Below are 14664 nucleotides of genomic sequence, written 5' to 3' on the forward strand. Positions count from 1 at the left end.
CTAAGTTTTGAAAAAACATTAACATTAAAAGAAAGTAGTTTTTTGGTATATAATGTCTATAGGACCACAGATGTACCTAACACTTTATGAAAACAGATTAAGGACTGGATTCTCTGTACCAGTAGATTATGATATAAAGAAAGATAGGGACAGAAGAAGATGAAAACACGGGGAGAGAGTGGAAGAAAAAGGAGAGAACTATGGGGTAAGACAGCCACCTGGAAGACACATGCATGGCGCCTTCAAAGTTTGATACATTTTTTAAATGAGATTCCAATGAAGAAGGGAGGGGTTTAAGAAGGGATCAAAAGAAGGAAGTATGGCAGATGGAATTAAGTGGAGCATTCCAGAGATAGACATAAAAATAAGGCATTTTTTCATACCTAGATATCAGAAGTATTCCTCAGATAACAGTTCTGAAAAAGAAAAACTGATCCAAGGGCTTTTATATCACTGATTTGAAATTATAGGTAAAAATACTCTACCCAGCTCACAAAAGACTTGCCTCATTTCAGATTCTGCCTATACCAACCAACCATGTGGAGATGAGAAGCCAGAGTTTCTCCAACAAAATCACCCCCATAGTGAAGGTGCAGAGCATCATGCAGAAGGACCTTGAACTACAAATGCTCACCCTAAAAGAAAAAAAATATGATGGGACAAGAGAACTCGACCAAGTAGGCATTCTATGGGTTACTAGTACATTCAGAGTCTGACCGTCTGAATCATGAAGTATAGAGTCTCCTTCTGGGCTGATGTTATATGGGTAGACACCAGGGCAAAGCCTGAAGTGTGATCCCTTATTAGAAGAGATGATTATTTTATAACTGCCTTGGCCCCATCTCTTATCAAGTCTTGATATATTTCCTCTGCTCTTAACTATGAAGAGAAACATGAAATCCCCTTGTGGGAGTCTGCAGGAGCCGGTCTTAACCATCACATTCCATTAGTTACAAAATTAATATCCTTCCTAAATCTAACAGGACTAGGAAAATAGATCAAATTTTCATTGCAGATTACTTGACAAAAGACGACAGTCAAGCTTAGTAGGACTGACAACACTGGAATTTCAGATGGTACTACCCCAACACAATACCTCAAGACTACAGACGTCTGCAGGACATTGTTTCCCAAAAAGGGCAGGGTCATTTACCATGTTTTTCAAAAGCATTGTAAGTGCAATTGAAGATTTTAACACACATTGGAAGGGCATATACGTTTCAGATTTTTTCTCCCTGTTTATAAATAAACCTGTTTTTAATGAAGTGGACAAATTAGTTAATGTTAACCAAGACGTTTCTTAAATTGGCATACTCTTGCTTTCCAAAGCTTTTGGTAACAGGAAAGTACATACAGCAGGCACTAAAATGCGTTTTTCTGTGTAAGAGAATGACAGAAGGCATACTGAGCTTCCTATAGCATGTATACATAAAATTGCAAGATGCCTAAATGTCGCTATTAGACCATGCAGAAGCTAGTATTACAAAACTTAAAAAAGCAAAAATATAATTTGAAACTGATTACTATAACTCCCAACCACACTGCAAGGCAGGAAGAATGCGAAAATGACTGGATAGCAAAAAGCAGGATACCCTGCAAACAGCTACACTGAGGCTTTCCACCTCTTCATACATTTAAGTTTGTCTTATATCCCCTCTATATAGAAATTTTTTTTAAAATAAAAATGTTGATACAAAAAAGTAACACTTATTTAAAAGATTAGATAACAATCAGAGTTGGGGGCCAAAAGGGACAACCAGCTCATCTAGTGTGACCTCTTGCATATCACAGGCCACCAGCACCCCATAGCACTCAGACACTGACCCTATCTTCTAATGAAAGCAAGCATGCAATCATTAAGGAAAAAACTGATGTATCACAATGTGCTGCCTAAAATACTTACCACTCTTCAAAACAAGATATTATAATACGAACTGAAAAGACTGCTGAGTGTAATTTACAACACACCTTGGGAGGGAAAAATCCAGAATTATAGAGAGATGAAACTATTCAAAATGCAGTTCCTTTCAACATCCTCACTCCACCATAATGAGCTTTGTTTTATTAAAATTCACTTTTAATACTTACAAAATATATTGTTCACAAAAAACACTCCCTCAAAGCATGTACAGAAAAAAAAGACCTCTGCACAAACTTCCCTATCCTGATTCACTTGCATGCTTCAGCAGTAACTATAGAGAACCACCTTGAGAAATGAGAAGGCAGTTTTCTCTCCCTGTCCACTCCTTTACCTCACAGACAGCAAACAAAGGCAAAATGTCACCAATTAGCAACATGAATAGGTAACTATGAGGGTTTGTCCTGAAACCACAGACTCATTTTAAAAATGCCATGAAACAGCTGTAAATTGAAACTACTTTTGGTCACTTCCAAAATAAACTAGATTTGAACTAGAATTTAAACACAAATGGCTTTACATGTCCCTTTATTATTAATCTAATCCAGCAGTTCTCAAACTATGGGTTGGGACCCCAAAGTGGGTCACAACCCCATTTTAATGGGGTTACCAGGGCTAGTGTTAGCCTTGCTGGGGCCCTGGGCAAAAGCTCAAACCCCACCACCCAGAGCTGAAGTGTAAGCCTAAGGGCTTCAGCCCGAGGCATCAGGGCTCAAGCTTTGGTTCAGACCTGGGTGGCAGGGTTCAGGTTACAGTCCCCTGGCCTGGGGCTGAAGCCTTTGGGTTTTGGCTTTGGGGCCCCCACCCAGGGCAGCGGGGCTCGGGCTTTGGCCATCCCACCTGGGGTCATGTGTTATTTTTGTTGTCAGAAGGGGGTCATGGTGCAATGAAGTTTGAGAACCGCCAAAAATCCCTACACAATGCAATTTCATCAAATCAGCTAATCCCCTCCAAAATAAATGCACCCTGTCTAAAATTTAAAATATTTTAAAGATAGTGTTCTGAATCAAGACCACAAAAACAGACAAAAATGCCCTTTGGCATGTATAGTCAGGATTGTTCCACCTCTTTATTTGCCAAAACAAGATTTTTCTTCTAATTTCCAAATCCCCACATATAAACTCTATGTTCCCACTGTATACCCAACACTTCAAGTCATATTTAAAATTATTCAATGCCTCATTTCATTTTGAATCACTCATAGTACATTTCATCACTTTAAACTGCTTTGACTTCAGAAGTAGTTATTCAAATTATGATTTTCTACATCTCCTTCCCTCAAAGCCCCTTTTCAACATTTACTAACAATTTTACAATGAATCAGTTTACTTGATTCCTCCACTACTTCCATCATTAATATAGTTTTAAATAGCACAGTGCATCAACATTTAACCTCTTAAGCCTTGTCAGAATTTCTACCACCCACCTTTTAAAAGTACACATCCTCTTGTGGTACACCTTGTGCACTAGTGTAAGACAAGAAACAGGACTAAAAATAAATGCATTCAGCTACTCATGAGGATTAACTAACATCACAATAAACTGAAAACATTAAAACAACGTATAAATTAAAGAGAGAGTCTGCTACTATATCACTGATTCTCAAATATTCAGAAGTTACATAATTTGTTGAAAGCCTCATCTCTCTCACCAGAAGTTGGTCCAGTAAGAGATGATATCTCACCCACCTTGTCTCTCTAATATCCTGGGACCAACACGGCTACAATGTTGAATTAAACAGCTTTTGTCGGTTTTCCAATAAAATACAATTATCCATGTATAATGTAATGTAGTCTGATAGTTTGAAACCAGAAAAATAAACTCTGAACAGACTAGCAAATCTTATTTTACAAAAGGTATGGAGAATGTGGTCATATAATGCACATACCTTTCACAAGAAACACCAGTGTCTCGTTATTAATATTGTTGTATAATCTATAATTCAGTCCATTATTTCTGGCTAAATATGACTAATGTATTTTCAAGCTGCATTCAGCACTGTAAGCAGTTCTGAAGCAATGAAACTAAAAAACTTCGGAATCTCAAGGTAAAAAGCATCCTAATGTTTTCAAAAATGACAAGTGCTGTTTGGCTTTTAGTGTGAAAAGCAAGCACAAGTTTTCAAAGTCTGAAGGAAGTAAGCATCTTTATAGGCATTTTTCATCAAACTGTGCAGAAGTGAGGGAGAGGGACCAAAAAAAAACTTGATTTGGCGGACAGCTTGCTACAGAGGATGTGCAGATATCCATTAAGAGGGTTGGATGTGCTGGCCTAACAGTATCCTTTGGCAACCAATCCAAAGAATTGATTCAAAACCAAGAAATCAGCTTCTTTTCATTAGGCAGTGTAATATGGAGGAATAAACATAAGAAGCAGGAAAGTCCTAAATTGAGGGAAAGGCACCTATAATGTTAAATTAATATATTTTATAGCTAAGGCTACAAGTCTGTCACGAAAGTCACGGATTCCATGACTCCTCCAGCAGCTGGTGATGGCTCAGCCCCGAGCCAGCAGCAGCAATTTGGGTGTGTGGGAGGGGACTCAGGGCTAGTGGCAGGGGATTGGAGGATACAGGGAGCACTTACCTCAGGGTGGGGGGCTCCCCGGCTCCAACTGGCATGGCCCCCCTGCAGCTCCTAGGCAGGGGAGGAGTTGGTCTGTGCTTCACATTGCACAAGCCCTCAGACCCCGCCCCCGCAGCTCCTGTTGGCTGCAGTTCCCAGCCAATGGGAGCTGTGGCAGCCAGCACTTCTGGCAGGAGCAGGGGAGCCCCTGCCTCCACCGCCTAGGAGCTGCAAGGACACAGAGCCGGGTAGGAAACCCCTGGCAGGCCTGCCAAACACCCACCCCCCCCCAGCACCAGCAGGGGTCCCAGGCCACGCACCGCAGCCCACTGCACCCCAGAGCCAGCAGAGGTCCCAGGCTGTGCACTGCAGTCTGCCACCTCCACCAGCAGGGGTCCTGGGGCTGTGTGCCACACCGCCACCCGGCCCCTCCTCCGCCAGCACCAGGAGGGATCCTGGGCCACCTCCCCCAGCAGAGTCTCCAGACTGCCCCCCCCCAGAGCACCCACGGCCCCCCCACCCAAGTTTTAGTCACAGTAGATATTTTTAGTAAAAGTCATGGACAGGTCATGGGCCCGTGAATTTCTGTTTACGGTTCGTAACCTGTTCATGACTTTACTAAAAGTAACTATGACTAAAATATAGCCTTATTTATAGCAAATGAGTCAAAACTTAATTGAGCTTTTAAAAAACTAGATTCACTTTTCAATAATATGTCTAGATCAGGGGTTCTCAAACTGTGAGTCAGGACCCCAAAGTGGGTCACAACCCTGTTTTAATAGGGTCGCCAGGGCTGGCTTAGACTTGCTGAGGCCCAGGGCCAAAGCCCAAGCCCAAGCCCAAGCCCTGGGCAGTGGGGCTCAGGTTACAGGCTCTCTGCCTGGGGCTGAAGCCTTTTGGCTTCGGCTTCCCTGCCCCCACCCCCTCACCAGGGGCAGTGGGGCTTGGGCTTTGCTCCCCATGCTCTCTGCCCAAGGCAGTGGGGCTTGGATGGGCTCAGGCTTTGGTCCCTCCTCCTAGGGTCTTGTAGTAATTTGCTGTCAGAAGGGGGTCGCGGTGCAATGAAATTTGAGAACCCCTGGTCTAGATTACTAGGGAAGGTTTCAAACCACAAAAGCACTGTTTTTATGTTTCCTAATATTGCAGCAATCATAAAAAAATAGAGGTTAAATGTAGATTTACCAAAGTTCATTTATCTTTTTAACTAATCTTATTTTAATCAACTGTCAAGAAGTATGACATTAGTCATAGCGCTATGTCAAATGCTTTAAAAAGCTTTTGTCTAATCATTTCTGATAATGGTGTACACTAAAACATCATTGTTAAAATACAGATAGTAACTAACCCTATGTAAGAAATATGAAACATCTTTACGTCTGCTTCAATACCTATTACTGAATCTTTTCAGCATGTGATACCTCACTCACCACTTTTAGATGACAACTAGTACAAATAACCTCCGAGTATACATTCATAAATTCTGTACATGATTCTTGAATAATCTATATTTAACTCTGCATTGGCAGTGCTTGGTCAATCTCATATTGCTCTGAATTCTAACTTTTCAAAACAAAGTAAAAAGCAAGCTTTTATCATAAATCTGACTACAACAGAGGCATTACTTACAGCTTCACTGTTACAACTGCGTTGAACTGAGTTAAAAAAGATTCAAGTATCTTCATTATGCAAGAAAATTAGTGTATCATGCCCCAAATTACAGCATTCTCTGAATACAGAATGAAATTTCTGAGAATTTACAAGTCAACTTCTAAATCTGGTTATAGTTTAAATTATTTGAAATGGGTCCTTTAAAAAAAAATTACTTACCCAAATGATTTTAATAATGGAACAGCAGGCTTCAGTTAAAACTTCACGTATAGTCTGTTAGATTAATTACAATCTAATGCAGTCGAAGTTATTAACTAGTGCATCTAGTTATGACTAGAGTTGGATGGGAAAAAAGGATATTTTCAGCAAATATTTTAGAGAAAATGTTACCGTTTTTAAATCAAAAACATTCAAAACTCAATTTTTCAGCCAGCTCTACTTATGACGACAGGCAGTGTGAGGTTAATAACTTAGGATACACTTAACTATTATGACAGTGGTAACTCAGACTACCACCACTCTTCTACAGAGAAATTGCATGCCACAATTCTTTTGGTTGTAATGAGTTAGTGGTGAGATAAAGACTGGCTTTTTTTGGTCAGGAGTTCTAATTGGGAGATTGCTTAGCTACTGTCACTGCATTGGAAACAACTGTGTCTGCTCTTAAAATGTTCCGTGGATGACACTAGCAAATTAGGGCCAAATTCAGCAGTACTCTATAGTTGCTTGCACTGCTCCAATGACAAAGCAGCTGTAAATCTTATTTACTTGGCTAATATATTCTAGCTTCTTTGTGCCGCTCCAAAGTGATTCAAAGGAGCCAAAACATACCAGTGAACCTGGCCTTAATTTACAATTTAAAAATAGTTTAAGATTGATATACTACACATCTTTAACTCTGAGAAACCACAAGCTATCATCTTTAAGTTTGTTTCTTCTTTAAGGTAAGACATTTTTAATTTAAAAAAAATAATAAAACTCTGTTAAACCAGAGTTCAAAGAGAGGACATATCTGGAATTTAAGAGTAAAAATCATGGCAATCACTGTAATTATTCCAAAACCAACCATTATAAACCCAAATTCAGAATTAATGTTAAACTTAAAAGAAATCCAAATGTGTTAAGGTGTGAAAACATACAGTTAAGACACCAGAACAACTTTAATTCTATTCTCTCACAACACCTTGCAATAACCATATAATTAAGGCTGAACCTGAATTTCCTAGGATGAATGTTTGTAGTCCCAGAACAGGTTAAACTGATTTTTAAGGCTCATGATGAGAAGAAAATATTAAAAAACAGAGAAACATGGAATCGCAGAAGCAAAAGCAGCAAGATTTTCACAGGTGCAGTCTGAAATATGACAGTTTATTGGTTATACAGCTTGGACCGAATCAGGTGGTGCACAAAAACACACACACTAAAGGTCAGGACCCAGAGCCACCTACTGGCTAACAGATAAATCAGAAAGGTTGTATTATTCTTGTAGTTTGTAAAATTACTTCTCTCTTGTAGACACACTGGCTACAATTAATTATTGGATCCCTGTTCTTTCGAAAGGGGAAAATAATTTGAGTAAGTAAAGCCAAACCGTAAAAAAAAACAACCCACTTAATTTTAATGTTTCACCAGCATTTACTAGTCAAGGAGTTGATTCACAGAGCTAATATTTCTATTGTAATTGGCTCTGCTCACTCTGTGTCACAACTTAATTCAACTTGAGATTGTGAATCAAGATAGCACCCTTCCAGCTCTTGTGCTTAGGAGGGTCTCCAAACAGAGACAGGTGAACATGTCACTGAAATCCTCAGCAATCTCCGAGGGTAAGAGTGAAAGAAGCACGCAGACCCCGCTGAAACGAAAGGGATTCAACACAGCAACATGCTCCACTGTTACGCACAAAGAAGCAGCCACCAGGGGGGTCCCCCACTGTGACCCAGCCTGGGGAGATGTGAGCACCCTACTTGCTCCTGCCTCTTACGTCATTTTCATGTGGCAGTCCCAACACCCAGTTCCCCAGAAACTCACTGTTGACTCTGAGCACAGACAGGCCTAAGCTGTCAATGTACACATTAACGCCTATCCCCTTCAGTGCTGAATGGGAGAATCAGGCACTGCAGCCTCCCTGTGCAAGATGTAACATTTGCACATCACTAAACTGCAGCCCATGGCAAGAAACAATCATGTGCAGGGTCAAGGCTGCCCTAATTCCAAATGGGGCTGTAAGCATTTTGGTTGGACCGGGCCCCATTCTGCCCCACCCCCGGTTCTGGGCAGTACCCCACTCCATACTATCTCAGCAGCTGCTGCCGCCACCACCACACACTGACCCCCACTCCCAGAAGCCAGAGAGTGGAGGGTTAGAACCCAGCTTGCACCAGCCATCTTTCCCCAACAGCCCCACAGGGTTCCACCTAACCAACTCAGAGACCGTACGGGACCCACATCTGTCCTCCCCTCTCCCCACCACTGCTGCAGATTGCCTCATGCAACCTCCCACAGCTGCTGCTAGGCAGGACGGAGTATGTAGTGTGCCTGTGCCCTCATCTCATCTCCCTAGCACTTCACATACTCCCAGTGCTGCTGCTGGGCAAGAAGGCAATCTGGTGTGATAGCCCTCATCTCTGATCCTGCATCCTCCCCACCCCATGTATTACATACCATGGGGGAGGGCACCTGTCTAGGATGAAGAGAATCGGTTGGAGGATGACCCTCAAAGCGGGGACAGGGGCTTGTGGGAAGGGGAGAGCATAATACCTGGCACAAAGACAGAGTACCTAGCCCAGGGCTGTGGGGGAAGCAGACTTAGAAGGTGCACAGGTCCCCAACGAGAAGACTTCTTGCCTTACGTCAAAGTACCTGGGCACGGAACCTGCCCTGGGGAGAGAACAGTGACTGGGGAATGGGCATAGCATATGTCTGTCCATTGCAGACTAAAACTTAGATGGAGGACCTCACACCTGCCCAGGAGCTGAAGGCACCAGCTGTGTTATCTGTCTGGGGGTTAGAGAGTAGGTGCAACACATGCCAAGGCAGATCCAGTTGAGGAGAGTTTCTTACCTGTCCCAGAGAACTGGGTAGAGCACAAGACACATTAAGCACCCAGTGAGCTGGTTGGCAAATATTACATGTGCTAGTTAGGTAACAGAGGCAGGAGTAACAGCTCAGAGACACAGGTATGGGCAGAAGAGAGGGGCACCTTACCTAACTGGGAGGCCCCAATGATGGTACATTAGTTGAGTGCATTGCCTTGGGGGTGAGGGTGTAATACCTATGTGGATGATCTCAGTTGCAGGGTGAATGCATTACCCATCCAGATGGGGAGACAGCAAATTAGACATACTACCTATCAAAATCACCCTGCTAGGAGTAGTCTCTAGGCCAGGTGATTTGTTTGGGGGACTCCAGCGAGAGAGGAGTAAGGTTGTGAGCTCTGTTCTCTGTGGCCCCCCGGGGAAGAGTGTAGGAATGGTATTTGCATGGAGGCTCTACTGAGGGAGGCATTACCTACCCCAGAGCCCCAGGATTCCGGGGTGATCACCTCGCTATCTGGCTCCTGATCTAACTCTGGGTCCTGGCGGGGGAGGGGCGCTACCTGCCAGTTGACTCCAGACGGGCGCATGGGTGCCTTACTTGCTCAGGTAGGAAGCTGGGGGGTTACCTCTGCGGACATCCTAGGTAGCAATGGGGGAACTTTACCATCCTGAATGGTCGCATTAGTTCTCTAGCATAGGACGGCCCTGGCAGCTAAGGAAAAGAGTGCATGACACGCCAGGTAGCTGCCTGCTGGCTGGGGGGAGGGCGTCCCGCTTGGCCCTGGAGGGGCAGGCCTGGGGGTGCGTTACCTGTTCGCGTGGCTCCCCGGATCCCGGTCGCTCAGCGCCGCCGTGTAAATCTTCCGGTAGGTGTCGGCCAAGGCCCGGCCCGAGAGCAGCAGCTGGTAGCGGTCCCTGCAGCCCGGCGGTGGCGGCCCCGCCGCCCCTGGCAGCGCCCCGAGCCCCATGGCTGAGCTCTCCTCGGGCCCCCCGGCCTCCGCCGGGCAGGACCCGCGGGAAGAGGCGAAGAAGAAGAAGCCGCCCTCGGCCCCAGTCTCGGCGGCGGCTCCTGCGGCTGAGGCGGCCGCGCACATCCCCCTCCCCGCCCCCTGGCGGCTGAGCTGCCTCCCCGGCGAGACACGGACACAGGCGGCTCCCGCTGCCCTCACCGCCGGGGCCCGGCCATAGGGAGGCCGCAAACGCCAACACCGGCCCCGGCGCTGCTCATCCAACCGGGCCGGGGCAGGGGGCGCAGTGACGCCGCTTCCCCCGGCGGCCCCCTGCCGCCGCCGCCGCCTCCCGCGGCTGGAGACCCGGCCGCAGCGCCCGCGCAGCCCCCTCCTGCCGGCGGAGGGCGGTCCCGGAAGGGCCGCGTTGGGGACCGGGGCGCGCGCTTGTGTAGCCGCTGGGGTCCCGGGGGCCCCGCGCCGCTCGCTGGCTTCCTACGCCCGCTGCAGGGGGCGAGGCCGGCGCCGCTTCCCCTCGCGGAGTTTCTCTCACAGCCGCCGCCGCCGCCCTCAGCGCCGCCACCTCGGCCCCACCCCCTCCGTGTGTCAGACACACACGGCGCGACTGCGCAGGCGCCATAGACCCCTCAACACCGCCCCCTCCCCGGGAAATCCAGGAGCGAGCCCTTCAGTTCTCACCGGTCTCCCGCGCGGTCGTACCTGCTGCACTAGGCAGGCGGCTCCCCCCTGCAGCGCCGAGCGGCGGACATAGGGCGGGGGGAGGCTGCTGCTGCTGCTGCTCGCTCAGCCTTCCACAGCCCTGTGCGTACTCGCATGCAAGTGCATTCGTCTACATACACAAAGCACGCATCACACTAATGCATGAGGGCTCAATTGTGGCAGGCGCGGTATGGCAAATTCTAGCAGTTGGGACTTCAAGATAAACACCAAATATTACAAGAGTTGGCAACGCAGTCGTCAAAGCTTTAGATCTTCAGTGATTCCAGTCACAGAATTTAGTTGTTGATACAGAGTCCCAGCTTTCATTTTACAACTACCTTTCTAGTCCTTATAGTTGCAGAAATAACCTAAAGTGGGCATAATCCAATGGAGTAGTAGAGTCCTGAGTCTGAAATAATGCATTTAAGAAGCGTGAACTGTCCTATTCACCTGTGAATTTCACAATTTTCTAACCCCATGGAATTCCCATTTTTGCTGAAGCCAGGGGCCTGGCATTTTGTTTGATCTCCCTGTGCTACCAGAATCTGCCTGCTGCTGCCTTTTTGTTTTCTAGCTTTCCTCACAAATGGTAATTAACTGGATAGGGAGCAAAACAATTAGTCAGATTTGGCACATGACTACCACAAGGGTCATGGCAGCCATCTTCCTTCTTGCTTCAATTTTTACAGATTACCGCTAAACCATGATGACCTATAAAGATAAGGAAAAAGGAGAGGATGCCTAGATTCCACTTCACTGATACTTAGGGCCCTACAAAATTCACAGCCATGAAAAATGTGTCACGGACCATGAAATCTGGTCTTTTGTGTGCTTTTACCCTATACTATACAGATTTCATGGGGGAGACCAGCGTTTCTCAAATTGGGGGTCCTGACCCAAAAGGGAGTTGCTGGGGGGGTTGAAGGTTATTTTAGGGGAGTAGTGGTATTGCTACCCTTACTTCGCTGCCTTTAGAGCTGGGTGGCCAGAGAGCGGCAATTTGTGGCCGTAGAGCAGTGGCTGGTGGCCAGGCACCCAGCTCTGAAGGCGGTGCCTTGCCAGCAGCAGCGCAAAAGTAAGGGTGGCAGCCACCGTTCTCCAGCTGCTTAGCTCTGAAGTCAGCGACACTGCCAGCAGCAGTGCAGAAGTAAGTGTAGCAGTACCATAATCCCGCCTACAATAATCTTGTGACACACACCTCCCCCAACTCCTTTTTGGGTCAGGACCTGCACAATTACAACACCGTGAAATTTCAGATTTAAATAGCTGAAATCGTGAAATTTACAATTTTTAAATCCTATGACCGTGAAATTGACCAAAATGGTCAGTGAATTTGGTAGGGCCCTACTGATCCTGAAGTAAAAATGTCAGTATATAGTTCTGCCAACCCGTAGATAGAAAGACTATATTTGTTGGAATATAATTTAATGTTTTCTACTCAGTCCCTCCAAAACACTCCTAATTATATGTATTTCAGTACAGTTTAAAATTGTGTTTCTGTTTTACTCTCAAATATCTATATATTTCAAATATTGACAGGTATGCTTTCAATGAGATGTTATAAATCATTCTCCATATTTAAGTCTTTCTTCGTTTAAATTGTAAAAAAAATTAACTGAATAACCCAAGGGTGACAAAACTACGGCCCATGGGCCGGATCAGGCCCTTCAGGGCTTTGGATCCGGCCTGCGGGATTGCCACCCCAGTGGCGCCGCGGGCCCCGCGCTGCTCCCAGAAGCGGATGGCACCACATCCCTGTGGCCCCTGGTGGGGGGAGCAGAGGGCTCCATGTGCTGCCCTCACCTCCAGGCACCGCCTCCCGCAGCTCCCATTGGCCGGGAACGGGGAACCGTGGCCAATGGAAGCTTCAGGGGAGGTACCCACAGACAAGTGCAGCATGCAGAGCCCTCTGCCTCCCGTTCCCCAGGGGCCGCAGGATGTGGTGCCAGCCGCTTCCAGGAGCAGCGCAGCGTGGGGCCAGAGCAGGGCAGGCCGGGAGCTTGCCCTGGCACCAGTGCACACCGCTGCCACCCTGGAGCTTCTCCAGGTAAGCGGCACTGGGCCGGAGCCCAAACCCCAACTGCACCCCCCACCCCAACTCCCTGCCCTGATCCCCAGCTGCACCCCTCCTGCACCCCAACCCCCTGCCCTGAGCCCTCTGCCGCACTCCACACCCCTCCTCTGCCTCAACCCCTTGCCCTGAGCCCCTTCCTGCACACCGCAGCCCCTCCCACACCCTGCACTCCCTCCCGCACCCCAACTCCCTGCCCCAGCCATGCATGCAATTTCCCCACCCAGATGTGGCCCTCGGGCTAAAAAGTTTGCCCATCCCTGGTATAGCCCCTGTGGGCTACATCTGACCTTTTGGCTTCTTCAGTTATGAGAGTTCTAAATCCCACACTTTCTTCTCCATTCCTACAACTAGAGAATCCTTGTTTGTGCCCATCTGACCATTATTCAGTTCAATAATACTGTAAGCTCCTCTGTGCTTACCCAAATCCCATTTTGCCCTGCTTATTTTCCCAAGACAAAATGCAGCCTCTTATATAACAATCTTCTCTTTCTACTTCAATCATGTCTCCTTTCTTATTGTATTCATTTACTTGCTGCTTCTTTTCACATCAAGTTAGAGTTTCTCATCCTTACCTTTAAGGCTTTGCACATGGAAAAACATTTTATCCTACATTTTTTGCTTTATTTCTCTCTACCCCCTCCACCAAGAGATCCATTTGTACCCTTCTCCTAGTCATCTTCAAGCCTTCTTCCACAATGACCTTTATGCTTGTAACTCTCTCTCCCTCTCTGATGGTTCTCAGGGTACCCAGGACTGAGAGTCATTTTGTTACCCCCCTACCTCCTGCATGAGGGAAACTTACTTGTAACTAGACGTTAGCTCCTTAACTCCACCAATCTTTCAGCCACTAAAGCACTCTCCTCTGGGCTATCCCTATCTTTGGGCTTGGCTACACTTGCAAGTTAGAGAGCATTAAAGCAGCCCCAGGTGCCCTAGCTCACTCCCCATTGACACTGGCAAGGCACGTAGAGTGCTCTGACTCCACGGCTAGAGTGCTCCTGGTACTCTACCTCGGTGAGAAGATTAACGCTTGTTGCATAGTGGCTGAAACGCCAGGGCATCAGTGTGAATGAGATTTTGCATTACTGCACTCTGATCAGCCTCCGGAAACATCCCATAATCTCCTTAAATCAAGGGGACACTCTTCTCATTGTTTTGAACTCGCCTAGGAATGCAGATATGCCCTTTGAAAGCTCCGTTTCTGACAGCCAGCTCCGAGACAAAGCAAGCCGTTACTGTGGAATGCTGTATGTGAGAGACAGAGGCGGGGAGGAGGGGGAGGTCTGCTGCTGTCTGAACTTACAAGACAGCACGCTGACATGCTTTCAGCCCCCCATAAACCCACTCTCTCTCCCCCCACATACAGACGACACACTCCCTGTCACACTCCACCCCCCCCCTTTGAAAAGCATGTTGCAGTCAATTGCATGCTGGGATAGCTGCCCACTCCCAATGCCGCTGCAAATGTGGCCACGCCAGTGCGCTTCAATCTGTCAGTGTGAACAGATTGCAGCACTTTCCCTACTGCGCCCTACAAAGGCTGGTTTAACTCAAAGCCCTCTACATCTGCAAGTGTTGACTTGTAGGTTAACAAGAGGTGCATCCCAGACTCTGAATCCCCTTGAAGTGTTCCCCTGTGATATCCAGCCAGTGACGCTGACCGCTCACAGAATCCTAGATCCTCTGCCCCCAAAGAAGCAGTGTACCTAGTTTTATCTTAAATCACCATTCCCCTGTGCAACACACAGCATTTGTGAGGACTTAAAACAAAAGTAGGTTTATTTAAAAAATAAATAAA

General features: G+C 46.6%; 1 protein-coding gene across 1 annotated transcript in view; it reads right to left on the minus strand.

Moving 5' to 3' along the window:
* The window catches only part of MYCBP2 (MYC binding protein 2), a 412169-nt gene extending 401567 nt beyond the window's left edge, over positions 1 to 10602 (minus strand). Inside the window, exon 1 of the mRNA XM_084646996.1 lies at positions 9936 to 10602. Coding sequence (XP_084503122.1) covers positions 9936 to 10219 — 284 coding nt within the window. The 5' untranslated portion in view covers positions 10220 to 10602. The remainder of the gene's footprint in view (positions 1 to 9935) is intronic.
* Positions 10603 to 14664: the final 4062 nt, after the last annotated feature.

This window comes from Lepidochelys olivacea (assembly GCF_965140295.1).
Source record: "Lepidochelys olivacea isolate rLepOli2 genome assembly, chromosome: 1".
NCBI classification, from domain to species: Eukaryota; Metazoa; Chordata; order Testudines; family Cheloniidae; genus Lepidochelys; species Lepidochelys olivacea.